Source organism: Ursus maritimus, unplaced genomic scaffold (assembly GCF_017311325.1).
Source record: "Ursus maritimus isolate PB19 unplaced genomic scaffold, ASM1731132v1 scaffold_20, whole genome shotgun sequence".
Classification (NCBI taxonomy): Eukaryota; Metazoa; Chordata; class Mammalia; order Carnivora; family Ursidae; genus Ursus; species Ursus maritimus.
In genome coordinates, this window is record NW_024424453.1 from 9511992 (window position 1) to 9537358 (window position 25367).

A 25367-nucleotide genomic window follows, 5' to 3' on the forward strand; every position below is an offset into this window, starting at 1 on the left:
TTTCAAAGCTGCCCAAGTTATTTTGATAGTCTTTTACTATATACCTTATTCTAATTATCAACTGCTTCTTTTAATTCTATGTACTTTATACTAACTCCGGTATCTGAAGTGTTTGAGGGTCTTGTTCTGCCAGTTTTTTCTGCTAGCTCTCATTCAAGTTACCTTACTTCTATATAAATTTTGTAATTTTTTAAGTTCATATATATTTATTGAAACTCTATATGTGGGGATCTTTTAAGGTCTTAAGACACTCAAGAATTAACACTGCTAAGCCTGACACTTGGAAGCACTACCAACCAGGTCCACTTTAAATTCTTAGCTTGAAGTTTTTCAGACCCCTTCACATCTAGCAGTTCCAGGGATTCAAGGTATCTTATCTGTTGTAAGGTTAAAAAGATAAGTCTACATTTACAAGTCTCTGTAGAATATTTTCTTTACAGTCATTTAACATGTTAAATTACCCTGAATTCTCAAAAAATGAAACTCTAACACATTCATTGTAAATACTACAGTACTACAAGAATCCATTCAATTCCTTATACTGATGAGCTGTGTCTATTTAAAACTCCTATAATATACAAATTCAAAGGGAATTATTACCTTCTTAACACTTGCAGAAAAATCAGCTACTATTTTCAAAATATTGTTGGTTTCAGGGAAGTCCTTACAAATATAAGGTTCTTCAGCACATATTACTCTGATTGCCAGGCCAGGACCTAAAGAGAACAATAACCACTGTATTTAATATAAATTTTATATTTAATATAAAAATATCAGTTTCCAAATATAAAATCCTTCCAAAAATTAAAATCCATTGGCCATTTTAAGTTTTTTCCAGTTTTACTGAGACATAATTGACATATAACCATTATAAGTTTGGTGTTTTTTTTAAGATGCATTCATCTATTTGAGAGAGAGGGAAGGGTAGAGGGAGAGAACACCAAGCAGACTCCCTGCCAAGAATGGCGCCCAACTGGGGAGCCAATCCAACGATCCCGAGATGAAATCAAGAGTGGGAGGCCCGAGGCGCCTGGGTGGCACACTCGTTGGGCGTCTGCCTTCGGCTCAGGGCGTGATCCCGGCACTATGGGATCGAGCTCCACATCAGGCTCCTCCGCTAGGAGCCTGCTTCTTCCTCTCCCACTCCCCCTGCTTGTGTTCCCTCTCTCGCTGGCTGTCTCTATCTCTGTCAAATAAATAAATAAAATCTTTAAAAAAAAAAAAGAGTGGGAGGCCCAACCGAGCCCCTTCACTTTAAGTTTTTTTTAAGTGTTTTATTTCAAATGTAACTATTAGTTTCCCATCCAACTCATCATTTTTTAGAATGCTTTAGTTCTTTTTTTTTTTTTAAAGATTTTATTTATTTATTTGACAGAGATAGAGACAGCCAGCGAGAGAGGGAACACAAGCAGGGGGAGTGGGAGACAAAGAAGCAGGCTCATAGCGGAGGAGCCTTATGTGGGGCTCGATCCCATAACGCCGGGATCACGCCCTGAGCCGAAGGCAGACGCTTCACCGCTGTGCCACCCAGGCGCCCTGAATGCTTCAGTTCTCTTTACATCAATGATTTCTATCTCCTATTTTTGATCGTCCATGTATTAAATGTCACAAAATTCTCCAATAAATATTAATTCAAAATATACATGCCCATCTTTTTTAAACTTATTAAAGGAATTTTTAAATATATAGAAAAGTAAAGAGGACAGTGTAATGAACCACCTTATTATTCATCACCCAGGTCAACTACCAATCTAATTTTAGGAAGAAGAATATGCTGTTTAAAAAAAAAAAAAAAAGGTACAACAGAGTGTTTAATTCCAAAAATGTGAACTGGTATTTCTATTTCACCAAATACTTAAAAGGATGAAAACATAAGGTATGCATGGATCTAAAAAAAGTGGATTCTGCTTCTTTACTATAACAGAAAAGGTATCCTGTGAGATATCTGGTTATAGACAAAACCTTAGCCATGTTTCATTAATTCCTCAGTTTCATTCTTTATCTGTAGAATAAACAGCTTATTTGAGGTAAGTAGTATGCCTTATTTCTTTAAAAGCACCAAAATGTTTTTTACCAAAGAAATCTTACATAATAAATAAAATCCAATATATAAATATACTTTTAAAAGCCAAGTGACTCTAGTGCAATGATGACCAAGGACACAGACCACTTGGCTCGCTCCATTACATTCACACACAATCCTTTGCCAACACACAGGTTAGAGACTGAACATCTTGAATTCCCAGATTTGAAGTTTATTGATACAAACAACTCTGATCACCACACGAATATACCTTTGTAACACTGCTTATAGGACCAATAAGATATTTAAGAGTACAAGCTCTGAAGTGAGACTATCAGGGCTAGAATCCCAGCTCCAAACCTAACCTGCATTACTTTTTGGCGAATTGGGCTCTGTCCTCAAAATATCCTCAACTATAAAGCAGAATAATGGTAGTTTTATTGTGAGGATCAAATAAGACAGTATGTGTAAAATATTCAGAATGCCTAGCACATACTAGTACTTAAGAATTGTTAACTTTTACTATGCTTAATTACACCATTCTCTCAACTCATCACCTAATGACTATTATAAAGAGCCAGAAACTGAGGTACAAGACTTACCCAACCTCAAGAACTTATAACAAAAATAGTTTAAGACTCTCAGTTCTAACTTTAAATAAATACCACCTCTAATTAGTTATTTTTCTGTATGACAGCAGCAAAGAACTATTTAAACTGAGTATTTTTTATTTGTTCATGAATTAGTTACATACAGCCCTATGCAAAGAAGTAATTCATCCATTCAGATAAGTCAACCATAGGATTAGGATTTCAGAGAACCACATTTTAACCTGGCCTTCCATGGAAGGCATCATGGTATAGCAGAAAGAACATATAAATTGCTGCTCTAACACTAAGAATTGTATTGCAATGTGGGACACCTGGGTTGCTCACTCTGTTAATAAGCATCTGACTCCTGATTTCAGCTCAGGTCGTGATCTCAGGGTTGTCAGATCAAGCCCCATGTCAGGCTCCACACTGGGTGCGGAGCCTGCTTAAGATTCTCTCTCCCTGGGGCGCCTGGGTGGCACAGCAGTTAAGCGTCTGCCTTTGGCTCAGGGCGTGATCCCGGCGTTCTGGGATCGAGCCTCACATCAGGCTCCTCCGCTGGGAGCCTGCTTCTTCCTCTCCCACTCCCCTGCTTGTGTTCCCTCTCTCGCTGGCTGTCTCTCTCTGTTGAACAAATAAATAAAATCTTTAAAAAAAAAAAAAAAAAAAGATTCTCTCTCCCTACCTCTCTGCCTATTCCCCTGCTGGACTTCATGCTCGCTCTAAAATAAATAAAATCTTAAAAAAAAAAAATTGTGTGGCAATATTATTAAAATAACTCTATGCCTTGTTCTTCTCATCTGTTGGCAACATTATAGGTCAGACTCACTGGAGTATTGTAATATTTAAATATAAATACAATGGAAAATAATTATGTAAGAAAATGAAGTACATACAATAGATATTAAGAAGAATTTTGTTCCCCACCCACCCTTTCCTTTCTCTAAAGTTACATATTCCCTGAGATAAAAATTTATTTCAAAATTGTCTGAAGTGATTTTTCTTCAACATGAAAGTCTAATGACAAATCGAGCAATTCTTTTTTTTTTTTTTTACCTGGAAATGGATGCCTGGAAACTAACTCCTCCGGAAGTCCAAGTTCTCTGCCTAAAATTCTTACTTCATCCTTATGAAAATCTTTCAGAGGTTCTATTACTTTTCCCTACAGATGGAAAAAGCCAATTAATACCAATTAGTAATGAAAATGACATGGAAAATAAAGAGTAACATATTATTGGCCTTTCCTTTTGATTTTTAAATCTAAGGTGAAAGACATTTTTTAAAATTTCATATCTTAAAGTATTTTCTCCCATGTGTTCATAAGGAATTAGATGAATATTTTACTGATCTTCATACTTTGAAACACATTTTAAACATAAACCTTTCAAATATAAATAAATCAGAGCAGTCCTACCCACCATCTCTGATCTAATTCTCATTAGAATGGAAAGCAATTAGAAAACATCATACTAGTGTTTCAAAATTAAAGCTCTCCAAGTGATATCATTAAGTGAAAAGACAACCTACTCCTATTTGATAAAAGGCCTATACAGTGTATAAAGAAGACTTACAATTCAGTAATAAAAAGACAAATAAACCAATCAAAAGTGTGTAAAAGATCTGAATAGGTATTTCTAAGAAGATATACAAATGGCCAATAAGCACATGAAAAGATGCTCAACATCATTAGTTATTAAGGAAATGCGAATCAAAGTCACAATGAGAGGGGCACCTGGGTGGCTCAGATGCTTAAGCATCTGCCCTCGGCTCAGGTCATGATCCCAGAGCCCTGGGATCAAGCCTCACATCGGGCTCCCTACCCAGCAGGGAGCCTGCTTCTCCCTCTCCCTCTGCTGTTCCACCTGCTTGTACTCTCTTGCTCTGTCAAATAAATAAATAAAATCTTAAAAAAAAAAATCACAATGAGATACCACTTCACATCCACTAAGATGCCTATGACAGACAGTAGCCATCTTAATGAGTGTGAATTACAAAAAAAGAGAGAGAGAGAGAGAAAAATAACAATTGTTGACAAGGTGTGGAACACTGTTGGTGGATTAAAATATGGTATAACTGCTATGGAAACGTTAAGAAGTCCCTTTTAAAAATTAAAAATAGAACTACCATGGGGTGCCTGGGTGACTCAGTCAGTAGAGCATGCAACTCTTAATCTTGGCATTGTAAATTCAAGCCTCATGGTGAATGTAGAGATTACTTAAAATCTTACAAAAACAAAACAAAACAAAACAAAAAAACCTACCGTATGATCCAGCAATACTGCTTCTTATATATAACAAAAAAACAAAACAAAACAAAAAACTGAAAGCAGGGTCTCCAAGAGATATTTGCCAACTCATGTTCATAGCAGCACAAGTCACAATAGCCAAAAAGTAGAAGCAACCCAAATGTCCATTGATAGATAAATGGATAAACAAAAGGTGTCTATACATACAATGAATCATTATTTAGCCTTAAGAAGGAAGGAAATCCTGTCACATGTTACAACATGGATGAACCTTGAGGACCTATGCTAAATGAAATAAGCCAGTCACAAAAAGACAAATGATTCCACTTTTATAGGATATCTAAAGTAGTCAAATTCATGGAGACAGAAAGTAGAATGGTGGTTGGGAAGAAGGAGAAGAGAGCAGCTGTTGTTCAAGGGATATAAAGTTTCAGTTTTACAAGATGAATAAGTTATGGAGATCTGTCTCACAACAATGCAAATACACTTAACATTAGCTATACATTTAAAAATGGTTGGGGGGGAGGGAGAAAGGCTTTATGGAGAAGTTCTCATAAGCTTTTACCTCTTCTCTCAACTTTCTGATAAGCTCTGTGTCATTGTGATGGGTTTTGATGAGTTCAGCTTTGCCACTTGCAACAAGGGATGCACTTTCAATTAAATCAGGCCGTAAAGTACCTTGGGCAAGGAAAACCTCCTCTGGTTTCAGGTTCATTTCTCCAATTACTTCATTGGCAATCTATAACCAAGAGGAGTAAAACAGCCTTTTAAGAGATTAATCTTTTAAAAAGATAGCAGTCTTTTTTTTATACTTTCAACAAGATTTCTCAGAATCCTTTTGCAATATTGACCAAGAGATAAAATCCATACCAACCCCCAAAGTAAACTCTTTTAAGAACATATGCTTTAGAAAGATTCAAAAAGATAGGCAAACATTCAAGAGCCTGAAAACTAGCCACGGAAATACTCAAACAACTAAAAAGTCTAATAACAACTGAAATACCTAGTCTTAACTACTTAAAATAAAAGCCTGGCAACGTAGTATACATGTTTTTTTAAAAACCAGTCAGTGTAATAGTAACATACACTAAAATTCTTAACCAAAAAAAAAAAAATCAAAATTAGTCAGCAGATTTGATTATTTGATACAAGGACAAGGAAAACCAAATATTGAAATTCACATCAAAAACAGTACACACTGTGGATATTTTTTAAAAAGGTACCTTAACAAAAGTATCCCCAATAATTTTTCTTTTCTCTTCAGGACTTGTTGTCATATTTAATGTTTTGCTAATTCTTTTTCGTGGAGTTCTATCTTCATCTGATATTGGTAAAGTTGTTGTTCCGTTGTAGAAAGAATGAGCAGCATTTATCACTGAAGAAGAGAAGAGAAGCACATTTTTTTTTAAAGATTTTATTTATTTATTTGACAGAGATAGAGACAGCCAGCGAGAGAGGGAACACAAGCAGGGGGAGTGGGAGAGGAAGAAGCAGGCTCAGCGGAGGAGCCTGATGTGGGGCTCGATCCCATAACGCCGGGATCACGCCCTGAGCCGAAGGCAGACGCTTAACGACTGCGCCACTCCTGCGCCCCGAGAAGCACATTTTAAAACTAATAGAAGATTTGAAAAAACATAAATGATGGGTCAAACTACAGAAAGAAAACCTAGGTGGATCTTCTGATCACCCTTACCTTGGCTACATATTACAGAACTACCAATAAAACCACGATTAACAGAGTCCAGACACAGGAACTCACTAAATTTTGTTTTTTTGAGAATCCTGTGGCGTTTAATAATCTAAGGCCATGATATCATACATTATTCCGGTTGCTTTCCTGTATTCAGTGCCCCACCAGAACAGCAAGCAAAAGCCAAAGGAAGAAGGATAGCCCAAGGGAACTGAAAGCAGTTCATATACAGAGATCAAAATCCTGAGAGTTGCACACTGAAAAACTGATGTTTATCAACAAACACTTAGCAATCACTGGCTATCCTTTTATTTTTAAAGAGCAAGGTAATTAAAAACTTACTAAGATCTCTACTTGGTAGTAAGGCTGAACAACTCGTGAACCTCACTGAAACATAGCAGGCTAATTCACTGGGGGACATCAGTGAATTTGTAGCTCTTTCTCTTAAACTGGTCAATTACCCCAGAAAAGATACCTCCAATCAGCATTCTGATAACAAAACACCAGAAGTGGCAGGGAGAGAGAGTCACCATTCAGTATACAGATTTTTGCTTACTCCTACTGTTTCTAATGTAGAATCTTATTTCTACCCCCAACTATGCCTGGTACTGATATGCCCAAATCCAAAGTTTCTTTTATGTAGCCTCTCTAGAGAATAAATCCGTCTTCCGATAAGGAGGGATAGGAGCAATTTATTCCTGTGTTAAGGAAAAGAATCTCTTTCTCAGATTTTCAACCAATCTGTTGTAGGCTCACGCAGAGAACCACACCCCACAGGGAAGCCAATGTTTCCAAATCTTGAGCCTCCCCACAAGTCCTGCTTTTGTTAGTTTCCTCCCCTTAGCAACATTTTACTAGATATATCTCCTCAGACAAGGGAAAGGAAAGCAAAAATAAACTATTGGGACTACATCAAAATAAAAACCTTTTGCACAACAAAGGAACCTCTCAACAAAATGAAAAGGCAACCGACTGGGAGAAGATATTGCAAAGGACATATCTGATAAGGGATTAATATCCAAAATATATAAAGAACTTATACAGCTCAACAGCAAAAACACAAATAACCCAATCAAAAAAGGACAGAGGGCCTGAATAGACATTTCTCCAAAGAAGATATACAAAAAGCCAAAAGTGCATAGAATGATACTCAGTATCACTACTTATTAGGGAAATGCAAATTAAAACCACAGTGAGATACCACCTCACGCTTGTTAGAATGGCCATCACCAAAAAGACAAGAGATAATAAATGCTTGCGAGGATGTGGAGAAAAGGGAAGCCATGTGCAATGTTGGTAGAATTGTAAATTGGTACAGCCACTACAGACGAGTTTTGGTAGCTTCTGGGGGCCTCAGTCAAATGTCCAGCCAGACTTCAGCTCAGGTCATGATCTCAGTGTAGTGAGATAGAGCCCCGCATTGGGCTCCATGCTCAGCGTGGAGTTTGCTTGAGATTCTCTCTCTCCCTCTGTGTCTCCCCGCCACTCCATCCCCTGCTCACACTCACTCTCTCTAAAATAAATAAATAATATCCTTTAAAAAAAAGAATTTTTGGAGGATCTTCAAAAAATTAAAAATAAAACTACCATGTGATCCAGCAATCCCACTTCCAGAGATATACCCAAAGGAAATGAAAACACACAAAAAGATACCTGCACTCCCATATTCATAGTAGCATTATTTGCAATAGCTAAGATATGGAAACAACCTGAGTATCCATCAACGTATGAATAAAGGTGTGATATATATATACACACACACACACAATGGAAAATTATTCATCTATAAAAAACAAGGAAACCTACCATTTGTGACAACATGCATGGACCTTAAACGCCTTATGTCAAGTGAAATAAGTCAGGCAGAGAAAGACAAATACTGTATGATCTCACTTATACGTAGAATCTAAAAAATCAAACTCATAGAAAAAGAAATCAGACCTATTATCAGAGCTGGAGGGTGAGGAGAAGGGAAATTGGAAGAAGGTGGTTAGAAAGCACAAACTTCCAGTTACAAGATAAATAAGTACGAGCGCGATATTGTACAACATGACGATTATAGCTAATACTGCTGGTTGATATATAGAAGAGTTAAGAGTGAATCCTGAGTTCACATCATAAATTTTTCTTTCCTTTTTATTGTCCCTATATGAGAAGGTGGATGTTAACTGAGACTACCGTGATAATCCTTTCAAAATATATGCAAAATCTAATAATCATACTGTAGCCTTAAACTTACACAGTGATGTATGTCAATTATTTCTCAATAAAACTAGGGGAAAAAAAGTGACTATAGACTCTTCACCTCTCTTCTCTGTATAAGCGTTTCAGTTTGTAAAATAATCTGTACATCCATACCTGTTGTAGAAGACTTGGAAATTCTCATACATAAATAATATTACGGATGGGGAAAGATAACTCAAAAAGAGTAAATGAGTAGAAGAGAACAGAAGGACAGATGGAATTTTACTGATTTGATTTTTGGGAATTTCTACTGATTTCAGTTTTAAAATTTATACTGGGACCCCTCTTGAACCAGATAATTATAATGTAAAAGTAAAAAACATAATTATAAGTTTATTGGGAAACCTGTACTTGTTTTTTTATTTTTTTAAATTTTTTTAAGATTTATTTTAAAAAGAGAGTGTGCGCCTGTGTGAGCGCACACAAGAGCAGGGGGGCGGAGTGGAGGGGGGGGCGGGCAGGGAGAGAGAGAGAGAGAGAGAGAATCTCAAGCAGACTCCCCACTGAGTGCCAAACAGGAGGCAAGGCTCATTCCCATGCCCAACATCATGACCTGGGCCAAAATCAAGAGTAGGACACTCAACTGACTGGGGCACCCAGGTGCCCCTAGAAACATGTACTAGGTTAAGACAATGAGCTCACTCAAACCATAAGGCTAGAGATCTGATTTGTTAAATAAGCCCTCACATATAGACTTTTCTGAGAGCTCTTCAATACCTTTGACCTGAATTCCAAGCTTTTTGAGGGCCTCTTCTACAGACTGGCTTTCTCGTTTTCTCATAAAGCCATTATCAATGTGCACAGCAATGACTTGATCTTGGCTCAAAGCACGATTCAGCAAAGCTGTACAAACTGTTGAGTCTACTCCACCGCTGAGTAAAACCTACGAGGTGAAATTAAAAGAAAAATCAAGTTGAGTACAATAAACAAAATATAAATAAAATAAAAACTATCAGCTTAAATCATTACCTTTAAAAACACTTTTTAATCACAAGTAAATATGGTCACTGAAAAAGCACTCTGAAACACTGCAACTCACAAAACATCCGATCACCCAGTCAACACTTGAGGGCTATGGTGATGAAGCCAGCTCTGAGTTCTAACATTATTGACATAAATTTGTAGACTTTCAGATGTAAATTTCTTACCAAAACTTTCGATGTGCCTACTCTCTCTTTGATCTCTCGAATGCACTCAAGTTCTCTGTTCTGCACAGTGAAGGTCCCACTGCACCCAGCTATGTCATAGAGGAAATTCTTCAGGATTACTTTCCCATTTTCTGTAAGGCCAACTTCAGGGTGGAACTGTGCTCCATATAATTTTTTAGATTCATTTGCTATACCTTTATAGAAAAAATAATCACAAGTTAAAAATGTTTTCATGTGGAAGACTCAACTAAGTACCCACAGTAATTCCTCACAACTTCTTTCTCTATAAATGTAAAAAACTGATGCAACTTAGTGCACTTTTAGCTACAGGGGAAAAAAAAGCGTAAAACAAAAATTACATTGCCACGCTTTTTCTTTAAAGGTCTTTAGGTAGCAATTAGTAAACTATATAGGACAGTGAAGTAAGTCCTACAGAGATTACCTCATAGTACTTTCACTTCTCCACCCAGATTACTTTGTCTATTTAATACAATGATAACTCAATTTTGGCTCTCAGTCCTACATGGTTTCAAATGCAATACGCAGCTATCAATTTTATGTATTAGAAAAACCTCACGTACTAGGCCTATCAGAATATTCTATGTAATCCTTTTTTAGATACTATTAATCACAAATGTAACTTCGTGGATTTGACTAATGTGTTTCTGACAAATTATGGATTATTTACCAAGCAAAAGATGTTAGGCTAGATGTTTTACCTGTGCACGCATTACTTCTGTTTATGGCTCTGAGATAGCAAGAAATTTACAGCTGGTTAAGTAGTTAAATCAGGCCTAGCAGGCTCCCAAATTTATACTCATTCTACTACACCAAGGAACCTCACATTTTCTTTACTTGGGTTCTAGGACACCACTCTCTCGGTTCACTTATTTCACTGTCTGTTCCTTCTTAACCTTCGTTGGTTCTTCCTCATCTTATCCATCTCTATACATGAAAATTGCCCAGTACTCAACCCGTAAATCTCTTCTCTATATATTGAGTGACCTACAACTCTCATAACTTTAGATCCTACCCATATGATGGTACACCCCCAAATTTATACCTCCAGCCCAATTTTCTACTCTACAGTCTAGACTCCTACATACAACTGCCTACTCATACCTTTTTTTCTATGTTTAATAAGGCATCTTGAATTTAATCTACAAACTTGCATGACTGCATTCTTTCCTTTCAGGTAAACAGAAACTTCCAACTTTCTGGATGGTTGGACCAAAAACATGGGAGTTAAAACTCAGTTATACCCTTTTTCCCCCTCCAAATGCACTCCGACAGCAACTCCTTTGTGTCTCCTGAATTTCAAAACACATCAGAATCCAATCTCATTTAAGATTAAAATCCTATCAAACATCTTTTCCAACCACAATGGTAAGAGACTAGAAATTACAAGAACAAAACAAGAAAATTCACAAATACACGGATACTATAAAGACATGCTCCTGACAAAGGAATGGGTCAAAGGATAAATCAAAAGAGGAAAAAAAAAAACCCAAGACAAATAAAAATTGAAACATAACAACCAAAACTTACGGGATGCAGCAGAAACAATTCTAAGAGGGAAGTTAAGGGCAATTAATAACTACATCAAAAAAAAAGAGAGAGAAAAGAAAGATCTCAAATAAATCTAGATTCCACCAAAAAAATTTAAAACAAATAAACAATTTCAGTAAGGTGGTGGAATAGAAAATCAACATAACAAAGTCAGTTGTGTTTCTGTAAGTTAAATGTTTCTATAAGTTAAACTATCAGAGAAATTAAGAAAACATTCCCATTTATAATAGTATCAAAAGAATAAAATATTTAGGAACAAACTTAACCAAGGTGGTGAAAGATCTGTATACTCTAAGATAATGATGAAAGAAACTGAAGGCACAAATAAATGAAGAAATATCCTACGTTCATATATTAGAAGAAGATTGTTAAAATGTCCATTCTAGGGGCGCCTGCGTGGCTCAGTCGGTTAAGCGTCTGCCTTCAGCTCAGGTCATGACCCTAGGGTCCTGGGATCAAGTCCCACATGGGCTCCCTGCTCAGCAGGGAGTCTACTTCTCCTTCTCCCTCTGTCTGCCACTCCCCCTGCTTGTGCTCCTCTCTCCCCCTGACAAATAAATAAAATCTTTAAAAAAAAAAAGTCTGTTCTACCCAAAGCAATATACAGATTCAATTTAATCTCTATCAAAATTCCAATGGCTTTTTTGTAGAAATAGAAAAAAGGAATCCTAAAATGTGTATCAAACCACAAAAGACCTCCAAGAGCCACAGCAATCTTGAGGAAAAAAAGAGGCATCACATGTCCTGATTTCAAACTACATTTTAAAACCATAGTAATCAAAACTGTATGGTATTGGCATAAATACAGGCACACAAACCAAAGAAACAGAATCAAGAGCCCAGAAATAAATCCATGTATATATGATCCATTTACAACCAAGAAGCCAAGAACATATAATGAAGAAAGGGTAGTCTCTTCAATAATGGTGCTTAGAAAACCAGACAGCCACATACAAAAGAATGAAACTGGATCCCTACCATATACATATACAAAAATCAACTCAAAATTGATTAAAGACTTGAACATAAAACCTGAAATCACAAAACTCCTAGAAGAAATCACAGGGGAAAAGCTCCTTGACACTGGTCTTGGCAATGATTTTTGGATTTGACACCAAAAGCAAAGCCAAAAAAACAAAAATAAGTGGGACTATATCAAAATAAAAAGCTTCTGTATAGCAAAGGAAACCATCAACAAAATGAAAAGGCGACTTATGGAACGGAAAAAAATATTTGCAAGCCATATATCCAATAAAAGGTTAATATCCAAAATAAATAAGGAACTCATAAAACTTAATAAAAAACAAAACACAGCCCAATTTAAAAATGGGCAAAAGACTTGAATAGACCTACAAAAGAAGACTTTTGAAAGACTACAAATGGCCAACAGGTAGATAAATATGCTCAATATCACTAATCATCAGTAAATGCAAATCACATCCACAATGACATCCTCTCACGGCCGTTAGGATGTCTATTAGCTGCCATGATAAATGCTGGCAAAGAGGGAGAGAAAAGGAATCCCTCGTAAATTGTTGGTGGGATATATATAAACTGGTATAGTACTATGGAAAACAGTATAGAAGTCCCACAAAAAATTAAAACCAGAATTACCATATGATCCAGCAATTCTACTTCTAGGTATACATCAAAGGATATGAAACCATTATCTCACATAGATGTCTGTATGTTCACTGCAGCATCACTCACAATAGCCGTGACATGGAAATAAGCTACGTGTATATATCAATGGACGAATGGATAAAGAAAATACATATGTAGATGAACACACACATAATATATACACACAAAATGGAATATTATTCATCTTTTAAAAAGAAGGAAATCCTGTCATTTGCAACAACATAGATGAACTTAGAGGGTATAAGGCTAAATGAAATAAGCCAAAGACAAATACTGTATGGTACTGCTTATATGTGCAATCTTAAAAAAAATAAATGAAAAGTTGGACTCAGAAACAGAGAATGGGAAAGTGATCACCAGTGCCTGGCTGTGGGAAATAAGAAGAGGTGGTAAAAGGGTACAAACTTTCAGTTGTAAGATGAATAAAGTCTGAGGATCTAACTAATAATACGGTGATTATAACTGATAACACTAACACTGTACTAGGTAATCTAGATTTGCTCAGAGAACAGAGCTTAAATGTTCTCACACACGAAAAAGGCAAATATGTGAGGTGATGGATGTGTCAATTAACTCCACGGGGGAATCTTTTCATTATGTGTACCTATATCAAATCAGCACACTGTATACTTTAAATACCTTACAATGTTATCAGTTAATCTTAATGAAGCTAAAAAATTAAATTAAAAAAAGGTTGAGAGAAAAAAAAAAACTACCAACCTAGAATTCTGTACCCTGAGAAATTATCCTTCAAAAGTGAAGAAAAATAAAGACTTTCTTAGACAAGCAAATATTGAAGCTATTTGTTGCAAGCACACCTGCCTTGCAAGAAATTATAAAAAAATTTCTTCAGGGAGAAGGAAAATGATGAAAGATGAGAAACTTTAGTCTACATAAAGAAAAGAACATCATTCACAGTTCCTGGCTCACAGATCCCAAAACCTTTAGAATTTCTTAAGAGAGGCGAGCTTAAAGGTATCTCTCATATTAATAAGGTGACGTTCTGAAAGCACCTAAGGATGGGGGCTGGATGCCAGGGGAGACAACCATGTGATTAGAGGCTTGGAACTTTCAGTCCCAACCTCCTGGACTCCAGGGAGGGGAGAGGGGCTGGAGGATGAATCAATTACCAGGAAGCAATGATTTAATCAATCATACCTATATAATGAAGCCTCCATAAAAACCCAAGGGATGACGTTTGGATTAGTCATTAGTCAGATTAGTGAATATGTGGAGTTTCGGGGAGAGTGGTGCACCTGGAGAGGGCATGGAAGCTCCACGTCACTTCCCCATTCTCTGCCCTATACATCTCTTCCATCTGGCTGTTCCTGAGTTACATCCTTCTATAATAAACCAGGGATCTAGTGGTAAAATGTTTCTCGGAGTTCTGTGAGCCATTCTAGAAAATTAATTGAACTGAGCAAGAGGTCGTGGGAACCTCTGATTTACAGCCAGTTGATAAGAATAAGACACCTGTGACTGGTGTCCGAAACCCAAACAGGGGGTCACTGGAACTTCCAATCTATAGTTTTTCAGTCAGAGTCACAAGTGATAACCTGGGTTTGCAACTGGTGTCTGAAGTGTGTGTGGGGGGTGGGGGGGTGGTCTTGTGGGACACAGCCCTCAACCTTTGAAATCTGGTGCTGTCTCTGGGTACACAGTGTCAGAATGGAAATGAACTGAGGTGACCACATTCAAATACCACACTGGTATATAAAAATTGTTTGTTGGTGTAGGAAACCCTCCCCAACTCTCCCCACACACTGGAAACTGCTCTCAGAACACCAAAGAACAGCAAAGACAGTGCTTAGAGGGAAATTTTCAGCACTGAATACATATATTTAAAAAAAAGATTTATGGGGCGCCCAGGTGGCTCAGATGGTTAAGCACCTGCCTTCCACTCAGGTCATGATCCCAGGGTTCTGGGATCAAGCCCCACATCGGGCCCTCTGCTCGGCAGGGAACCTGCTTCTCCCTCTCCCTCTACTGTTCTCCCTGCTTGTGCTCTCTTGCTCTGTCAAATTAATAAATAAAATCTTTAAAAAAAGAGAGAGAGATTTAAACTCAATCACCTAAACTTCCACCTTAAGAAATGAGAAAAGAGGGGCAAATTATATTCAAAGTAAGCAAAGAAATAATAAAAATTAAACAGAAATCAATGAAACTGAAAACAGGAAATCAAAAGCAACCACCACCACCACCACCAACAACAACAACAACAAAACCAAAAGCTGGTTCTCTTTGAAAAGTTCATAAAATTGATAAGCCTCTAGCCAGGTTAACTAAGAAAAAGAGAGAGGACACAAATTACTAATGTCAGAAATGAAAGATGAGACATCACTACAGGTCCCATGGACATTAAAATAATAAAGGAATACCATGAATAACTCTGTGTCCACAAATTTTATAACACAGATGAAATGTGTCTTTCTCTTTGAAAGATACAACTTACCAGAACTCACATAAGAAACAGATAATTTCAATAGGCTTCTATCGATTTTAAAAATTACGTGATCTGATTCAATAGATGCAGAAAAGGCATCTGAAAAAAATCCAACACCCATTCATGATAAAAACTCTCTGTAAACTAGGAATATAGGGGAACTTCCTCAACTTGATAAAGAATATCTTCTAAAAACCTACAGCTAAAATCATACCTAAGAGAAACTCAAAACTTTTCCACTAAGATCCGAAACAAGGCAAGGATGTTCCCTCTCCCCAATGCTTTTCAACACCATATAAAAGTCCTAACTGATGCAATAAGAAAAGGAAGTAAAAGGTATACACTGAGAAAGAAGAAATAAAACTGTCTTTGTTCACAGATGACATGATCATCTATATAGAAAATCTGAAAAAAAAAAAAAAAACAGTAAAACTCCAGGACTAGTATGTGATTATAGTAGTATTGTAGAATGTAAGGTTGATACACAAAAGTTCACTGCTTTTCTATGTACCAGCAATGAACAAGTGGGATTCGAAATTAAAAACAATTAGCACCCAAATAAACAAAATACTAAAGTATAAATCTAACAAAATATGTACCAGATCTATATGAGAAAACAATCACTCTTGACCACTCACTTCCACTTCTACCACACTATTCCTTACACTACTATCTCCTGTCCTGATTGCTGAAGTAGATTCCTAGCTGATCTCCCTACTTCTACATTTCACCCTTTCTCTTTTCTCCTCACTGTAGCCAGTGTAATCCTGAAATTAGATCATGAGTAAAGCCAACAATTTCACAGTGGCCTCAAATGGCCTGTGTCCTGGCCCCTCGACAATCTCTCTAACCTCATCTACTACCACTCTCCTCCATGCTTACTCTGCTCCAACCATGTAGTCTTCCTTGCTGTTCCTCAAACATGGTCCCATCCCAGGAGCTTTGTACTGCTATTTCCTCTTCTCCCAAATACCCAGAAGGGTAAGCACTTACTTCCTTAATGTTCAGTATCATTTTACAGGAATACCTTCCCTGAATATCCTATATAAAACAGTAACAACCTTAATCACACATATTCTGCAATGCTCTTCTCTTCCTGTATTTCTTGTCAATGCACTTAAATGCTGACACTTGACATATTCTTTGTTTGCATATTAGCTGTCCCATCCCTCCCCCCAACTAGAATGTTAAAACAGAGATTTTTGTCCACTTTGTTCGTTACTTTACCCTTGGCACCTGGAACTGTCACTGGCACAAAGTAGTCACACAAATATTGGTTGAATGAATACAAATACATAAACCATCTACCACTGTTAATCTTTTATTAAATAAAGACATTTTAATATGAAAACCATCCTGAATCATTCTTATTCTAATGTTAAGTAATTATAGGCAAATTATTCAATTCGGTTTATCCATGAAAAATCTTTTTTTCAACTTACCGTTTAGGTGTGGCATTTCAAACAAAAAGAACTTTACTGATAAATCCACTTTTTTTTCTTTTTACTGACTTCCAGGATTATTGGTAATTATTTACATAATAACTATTCAAATAAGCAAGTCAAAAAAAATCACAAACTGCCAGAAAATCAATTCCTCTTTCTCAAGAAAGAAGAGAATAAAAATGGCTTTAAAGTAAGGATTGACAAAATTTCTACAAGGCGCTAAACGGTAAAAATTTTATGCTCTGTGGAACACATGCACACATCCCTGTCTTTTATTATAACCCTTTATTTATTTATTTTTTTATAACCCTTTAATAACATAACAGGCTATAGGCTAGATTTGACCCACAGGTCACAGTTTGCCAACCCTGCCTCAGAGACATGTCCTGAGGTGTTTCAGATGCCCAAGATACATGCCTACATATACCTAAGAAAGGCATTTAAAAACCCAATTATGAATAAAGCACACTAGAAAATTAGACCATTTTCAAATTTTTCTTGAGCTGTAAAAGTAGTGTTTTACATTTGGAGAACTTCTATTAGAATGAACATCTTTTAAAGTATTTCAGAGCAAACCAGTAAGTGATTTCTAAATAATCTAATATTAAATTTCCTTCATAAATTAATGGTTGATCCTATATTTATAATATCTTTTAAAAATAAAAAATAAGAAACAGTACCTCATACAGAAACAAATTCTTAGACTCCTCAGATAAGTTTTTTAAACTGAATTCTGCAAAAGTTTAAAATTTTCACCTGCCACAATGTTCCCAGAACGCGCCACAACCTTGAATCCATCAGCTACTTTGTCCACACTATCTCCATGGGTAAGCAAAACAATTTCTTCCTTCTGAAGGCCTCTAAAAATACAAAAAATAAAACACAACACAGAAATATTTAATTAAAGACATGGTCAATGGGATCTTTTGCTTTATTTTTCTCCAGCTTTACTGAGGTATAATTGACATGTAACACTGTGTAAGTTAAAGATGTACAACATGATGACTTTATATAATGAAATAATTACCACAATAAGGTTACTTAACACATACATCACACATCAAATAGTTACCACTTTTTTATGTGTATGGGGAGAACATTTAAGATCTACTCTTGGCAACTTTTAAGTATACAATACAGTGTTGTTAACTGTAGTCACCATGCCTGAACATTAGATCCCCAGAACTTATTCATCTTATAACTAAAGTTTGTTCTTTTCCTTTAAAATACTAACTCACCATATCTGTAAATAAAAAAAAAAAAAAAACAGAAAAAAGTATGTAACAGTGCAACACTGCTAGAATTTAAATTCATTCTATGCATTATAAATAAATCCAACAGGAGTATTAAATCTCAAAAAAAGCAATCTGTAAAAACTGAAAACTGAAAAAAATATATTTAAAAGTCGGTGGTATAACTACATGCATAAAAACTGATTTCAAGAAGCTACAAAATAATAATTTCAACATTTTATCTGTATTAGGATTTATCTTAAGAACAGAAGGCATTTCAGAGATCTAAACATTCAGTAGTTTTATATCAGAAAGTAATAGCACTAATACTGATGTTGTTATTTTGCAGTTATAGTGTAAACACACGCATATTATAGGTTAAAACAAATATTAAATAATTAGGAATTGAAGTTTTCAGCCTCAGAGTAAGGATATACAAAAATCAAAGTTGTTAGATAAAACCCTATAACTTTCACTTTAAATGGAAATAAGAGTATACATGGATTTTGTTTTCTCTAAAAGAATACACATTGACTGACTATATTTACTGAAAAGGCCTAGAAACAAAGACAACCCAGTAGCAATGTGAACTTCTACTTCTCATGCCAAATAAGTTGAAGGCATGGGTTAAAGAAGATCTAAGTAACATTTATCAAATGCAATGTGTGGACTTTCTCTCGACCCTGATTCAAACAAATCAACTATAAAAAGATATGTTTTACATTATGAGAAAATCTGGCAGAGGGCTGAATATTAAATATTAAGTAGTAAAAAAAATAAATTAAAAATAAAGCAAGAAGATAAACTACATTAAAGTCAAATGGATGTTTTGGGTTTACTACTGTTGTCATCACTGTTTAAGATTCACGTAGGTTGTGAATAAGTTTCAGATTTTTAGAACTAGGAAGACAAAGAGAAAAACTAAATTTTAACCAGATCTTTAGATATAAAGCCTCTGCAGTATCACATACTACCGTGATTCCTAAAATGGTTCTCAGGACTAGTCACTTTAGATACAGATGAATGTAAGCAAAACCTCTCCACTATGAAGTGGAATAAGCAATGGATCTCAAATGCATTTTGGTAATGAGTACCTTCAGCTCATAAGATTATTTTGAGCCACTACGGCTTTTTTTATTAACCTTCCTTCGAAAAACGAGAATCTTTGAACAGATATACTTATTTTTGCTCTTCCTCAAAATTAAAGAGGAGCCAGCCACAGCCAGTTTTGTGTATAAACTGGGATATCTCCATTTCAGATAAGTTTATAACTTAGATTTTAAAATTTCTGATCTGTCCAATTTGGAGAAAACTATTCATTAGGAATCAATTTACGCACAAGTATGTTAATAAATGAAACATACCTGTAACTAAAAATAATTAGCACAATTAAAAGAAATGGTAACAAAAAGTAACTGCATAATGGATAGACTTCAGGAATCACTATGTTGTACACCTGAAACTAATGTAACATTGTGTCAACTACAATTATAAATAGATAAAAGTAAATTTCTTGGGTTCACGAAAAAAAAGGTAACTGTGGCTCACTAACTGATATCAGCTTGCATTTTATAGATTAATGCAGTAAGGGAGAAATGTAGTTTTAAAGTAAAAATGAGGGGCGCCTGGGTGGCACAGTCGTTAAGCGTCTGCCTTCGGCTCAGGGCGTGATCCCGGCGTTCTGGGATAGAGCCCCACGTCAAGCTCCTCTGCTAAGAGCCTGCTTCTTCCTCTCCCACTCCCCCTCCTTGTGTTCCCTCTCTCTCTGGCTGTCTCTGTCAAATAAATAAATAAAATCTTTAATTAATTAAGTAAGTAAAAATGAAATTTAAGGGGCACCTGGCTGGCTCAGTCAGTAGAACATGCAACCCTTGATCTCAGGGTTCTAAAGTTTGAGCTCCATGCTGGATGTAGGATTACTTAAAATCTTTTAAAAAACAAAAAAATAAAAATGAAATTTAAGTCAAAATGAAGCAAGTCAGCCTGGCTGGCTCAGACAATAGAGCATGCAACTCTTGATTCTGGAGTTGTGAGTTTGAGCCCCACATTGGGCACAGAGATTATTTAAAAATTAAAAAAAAAAAAAAAAAAAGCAACTGCGTGACCCTATCAATAGTCTACTAAAATAAGCTTTACCCAAAACATGGAAAACCCCAAGAAAAGAAAGCTTCTGGTCCTCTGGAAAACTGAATGAAAATGAAGCCTTTTTTTTTTTTTTAATTTTATTTATTTATTTGACAGAGAGAGACAGCCAGCGAGAGAGGGAACACAAGCAGGGGGAGTGGGAGAGGAAGAAGCAGGCTCCCAGTGGAGAAGCCTGATGTGGGGCTCGATCCCGGAACTCCAGGATCACACCCTAAGCCGAAGGCAGACGCTTAACGACTGCGCCACCCAGGCACCCCTGAAGCCATTTTTTTTTTAAGTCAAGCAGAAGATAAATGGTTCCAGGAAGACAGTGAATAGCTCATCCACCAATTTTTAAATAGATCAGAGCTATAGCACCTAATCTGTTGTTACCTAGAATAAGAATCGACTAATACGGGGCGCCTGGGTGGCACAGCGGTTAAGCGTCTGCCTTCGGCTCAGGGCGTGATCCCGGCATTCTGGGATCGAGCCCCACATCAGGCTCCTCCACTATGAGCCTGCTTCTTCCTCTCCCACTCCCACTGCTTGTGTTCCCTCTCTTGCTGGCTGTCTCTATCTCTGTCAAATAAATAAATAAAATCTTAAAAAAAAAAAAGAATCGACTAATACATTCACTGTATTAAAAGATAGTACACTAGGTACAGTTATGCTGGACGTAGAGAAAGTGAGAAGGAGGGAAACGTCAACACATATTTAGTAATGAGTCCAACAAATTGGTTGTTTGCTAAGCACCCAGCAAAAACATGAGGGAAGAGATATACAAACACATTTGGTAGACGCAAGATAGTTTAAAACACATCTGGCACACTAATGTTTAGAATCATACTCCAAAGAGTAAAAAGGAAAAACTACAAACATTGGCATCCCAGTATGCAATCCCAAACAGGGGTCCAAGACCACAAAGGTGCTTTTAAGTTATGTCATAAGTGCTTTCCTTATACCTACTTAGCATCACCACCATCCTCTGTCATCCTGACACTCAAATGGAAAACAAATAGGACGGTTACACCTCTGGCCACTAGTACGGCCTAATCTGTCTAAGAATTACAGAATCTCTAATTTTGAAAAATAACAATCCCAGCTTTGAGTCAGTTACGCTACTACTCTTATTCATCTAAAAATATCTGTAATACCTGAACAACGAGCATGTGTTGTCCACACTAATACTGAAGACTCCATCTTCTCTAACACTTTTTTTGTGCACAGTACCTCCAAATACCTTATTCATCATCTGTTCAAAGAAAAAATAAATTGACATTAATATGAATCAAAAAGAATTAGCCAATCATTTTATTATGATAATTTAATAATTTATATTCCTGTTTTCAAGATATCTATGTTTGTACCCCCAAAATAAAGAGTTAGACAAATGTAGATAACCTGGTACTATTATATGTCATTATACAGTTATTAAGAGGAATCGTTACAAAACAGAACTAGATTAGAAATCTGACCTGAGGTTAATTTCTATTAAACACTGACAGATTTTCCATTTAGTGTACTTTAATTCATCTGTTAAAAATAGATACTTAATACTTACATCTGAGTTTAATTTAAAAGCATTTTAAAAGGTACTCTGAGCTTAGAAAAAGCTAGAGCAGACAATAGGAAGAGCTGTGGTATTAAAACTAGGCAGGTATAAATTTCTCCAAGTGATTTAACCTTTGGCCCCAAAGGAACAGTCTAAAAGCCTGAAGAAGGCTATGTTGTGGAGACAGCATAAGCAAGAAAACCTGGTCTTTCAATTAAATTCATTTGTACACATCCCATAAACCTACAGACTCTTATTTCAAATGGTCTCTTCATTCTGCCCCTCCTTGTGTCAATTTTCTTATTCACCATTCACATTTGCCCGACGCCCCCCCAATACCAAATAAATACACACAAAATCTGTACAATCGTTAATCCTGCCTTGATGTAATCACTACAACTCATCTCGGTTTATCTGTTCCACGCAGGTGTCATAAGATACCTGCCATAACCATGCAGGACACAGGTTAACCCAACTCCCAACAAAAAGCAGGCAGAGGCTAAATAAGTGTTCATTCTTATAATGCACAGTGGAATATTCCTCAAAATCAACAGCAAATGCTGCCCTCTACATTCTCCTCTTAAGACATACACAATAAAGCTTCCTGCAATAAAGACTGAGTTAAGTGCAGCAGGAAAAAAACATGTTAACCCACTTAGCCCAGTATTTCCCAACCAAAAAGCCCAGGTTATCAAACACTTTCTGCAGCACATTAACTACCACACAGTTTAGGAACACTGCTACAGTCTAACCTGTCCCCCCTGCCTCTAGTCACTTCTCTTTTCCCCCTCATTCTGAACTCCAGCCATTCAAGCTAGTGTAATTGCCAAAACAGACCATGGTCTCTCCCCCATGTCTTCAGGTCTCCTCGCAGTCCCAGAGGCCTCACAAAGTATGTGGTCCAAAGCAGTCATTAAAAGTTGCTGAATGAAAAATAAGGGCTTTCTTCTATATACTCCGTGAACCTTGCGCACCTCTACCTCCCTTAATTTGCCATTCTTAATTAGAAGACAGCTGAACGATCAAGATAACTAAAACTGTTGGAATTCAACACAATTTAAAAGTCCACAAAATCTCAATTAAATGCTTTTACAAAGCCAAGGGCTTGCAATAAAATTTAAAGCTATCTCACCTGCTCAGAAGGCTTTCAGGTGTATTTTTGGTTCTTAACTATACTACTAAAGGTTGAAATGCAAAGAGTTGAACACCCAGCTAAGCTTGTGTTTGTGGGAGGAAGGGATAACTTTATGTATAATGAAACAATTTGTCTTCTTGTTAAATTTTTGTTTAAATATTCTATTTTGACTTAAGGAAATGGTTTTCAGTATGAATTCCTCATAACCCCAATGTCCTAAATGCCTCAAAAGAAATCCGTGTAGTACTCCAGATCCACCATCCCAATTAGATCAGCTCCTATGGCTTGTCAGTTTTACAATAAGGTTTAAATTTGGGAGGGAGAATGGGAAGGAAATTCCCTTTTAATAAAAGTAATCTGACAAAAATCTCATGGGATAGTGTGTAAAGAAACCAAACATTTATAATAAAGATGTTTCTTAGAATGAAAAAAAAAAACAAAAGCAAAAACAAAGAACAAAACAAATGAAATTACAACAGTGAAGAAACAAATCACAATCTAGAAGGTATCTGCTATATATAATTGGCTAACGATTAGTATTCAGCATATATAAACACAATAAGACAGTGTATAGAAAAATGGGCAAAAATCATAAACATGCTTTTATAGTAAAGCAGATGTTACTGGTAAATAAACATACAAATCTTACAATAATAAGGAAAATGAACATTAAGAGTACAATGTGATCCCATTTAACACCTCTTCAGATAGGCAAATACAAAAAGAAATCTGACAATGTTAAGGCTTGACAGGGATATGGAGCACGAGGAATTTTTATATACAGTTGTGGTAATGTAAACTGGAGGAATATTATAACCTAGTGAAGCCAAGATTCAGCATTTTAACTCAAGGTTGCCCTAGAGAAAAGACAGAGTATGTATAACACCAGAAGACAAATACAAAAATACTCATGGCAGTATTGTCTGTAATAGCAAAAAAAATGGAAAAAGAGCAGCAATACTAACAGTGAAATACATAATTAATCTGTGCTATTTAAACAATAAATTCAACAGTGAAAACGAGTTAACTTAAATGTATTAACATGAATGAATCTTAAACCAAAGCTCATAATAATACATGCAGGATTTCATTTATATAAAGGTCAATGGACAAAACTAACTACTTAGGGATATAAACTTATGTATAAAGCTGTAAAGAAATGAAAGGGAATGAATAACAAAATTCAGGGAAAGTACTGCTTCTAGTAAGAAAAAAGAACAACATGAATGGAGAAAAGTATAAAGAGAGATTCAAAAGTTCTACTAATATTCTATTTCTTATGCTGAGTGAGGGGATATAAAGATAAAAAGGAGCAATGAGCAGGACAGATTTTTTTCTTCTAAAGCAAAGAATTACCAGAAAGCAATTAGAAAGGCTCTCTCTCACAAGAGAATCCAGTGAATGGGATAGATGGTACATAAGACACTGAATTACTAAAATTTCAGGATGCTACTGGGGGCAAAAGTACACACTAGAGTGAGACCTTTGCTGCTAGACTTACCCAACTAACAGTCACTAAGAAATATTAGTCCTTCATAAACAGCATATTGGCTAGACGGTGTCATCTACACCAGTATTTTATGGAAAGGCAATTTTTATCTAAAGGACCAACATCAGCCTATTCTTTTGTCCTAATACATTAAGTTCGGAGGACATAAAGGCAAATTGTTTTACAAATTTAACATGAGCACGCCTAGCTCTAACACAAGATCTCTACCGAATGACAGAAAAATTAGGCCTTACAATTATATGGGGGACTGGCATAAGAGAGAAACAGTCAGTCACTAGCACTTAAAATTAAGGTAGCATTTTCCAGACATATTTCAATTATAAGGGGTCCTGAAAAAAGATATCTGTGAGACTCTTCCTTACAGAATGTTATAATACCTCTCAATATACTAAAAATCATTTAACTTAACGTTGTGCTACATGATTAACACTGACTACTCTGTCATGGGACATCAATAAATTATGTAAATACATTACATCTTAGGGTAAAGGTATATTAAAAAAAAAAAAAAAGCCAGCCACTTTCCAATGTTCAACTCAATCAACATGTAGGCTCTTCTAAGAAAATGCATTCATTAGAATACTATATAAGAAAATCCAAAAATAAGTTATCATCCAAGTCAAATTCATAAAAACCACTTGGCTTTTCAGAGAACTTTAACAAGAAAAAAAGAGGCTTTTACTAGAAAATGCTTGTTGCCTAGAGAAGAAAATATCCATTGTTGTAGCTTTTGTACTTTTTACATCACATATTTTTAGGGATCAGTATTTCCT

At 36.0% G+C, this 25367-nt stretch overlaps 1 protein-coding gene across 1 annotated transcript in view; it reads right to left on the reverse strand.

Moving 5' to 3' along the window:
- Positions 1-25367, reverse strand: part of GMPS (guanine monophosphate synthase) — a 59314-nt gene that overhangs the window by 13638 nt on the left and 20309 nt on the right. Inside the window, exons 4-11 of the mRNA XM_040636643.1 lie at positions 21552-21649; positions 17798-17901; positions 9941-10134; positions 9510-9675; positions 6082-6233; positions 5424-5597; positions 3670-3775; positions 601-716 (exon numbers count right to left, since the gene is read on the reverse strand). Of these exons, the coding sequence (XP_040492577.1) occupies positions 601-716; positions 3670-3775; positions 5424-5597; positions 6082-6233; positions 9510-9675; positions 9941-10134; positions 17798-17901; positions 21552-21649 (1110 nt within the window). The remainder of the gene's footprint in view (positions 1-600; positions 717-3669; positions 3776-5423; positions 5598-6081; positions 6234-9509; positions 9676-9940; positions 10135-17797; positions 17902-21551; positions 21650-25367) is intronic.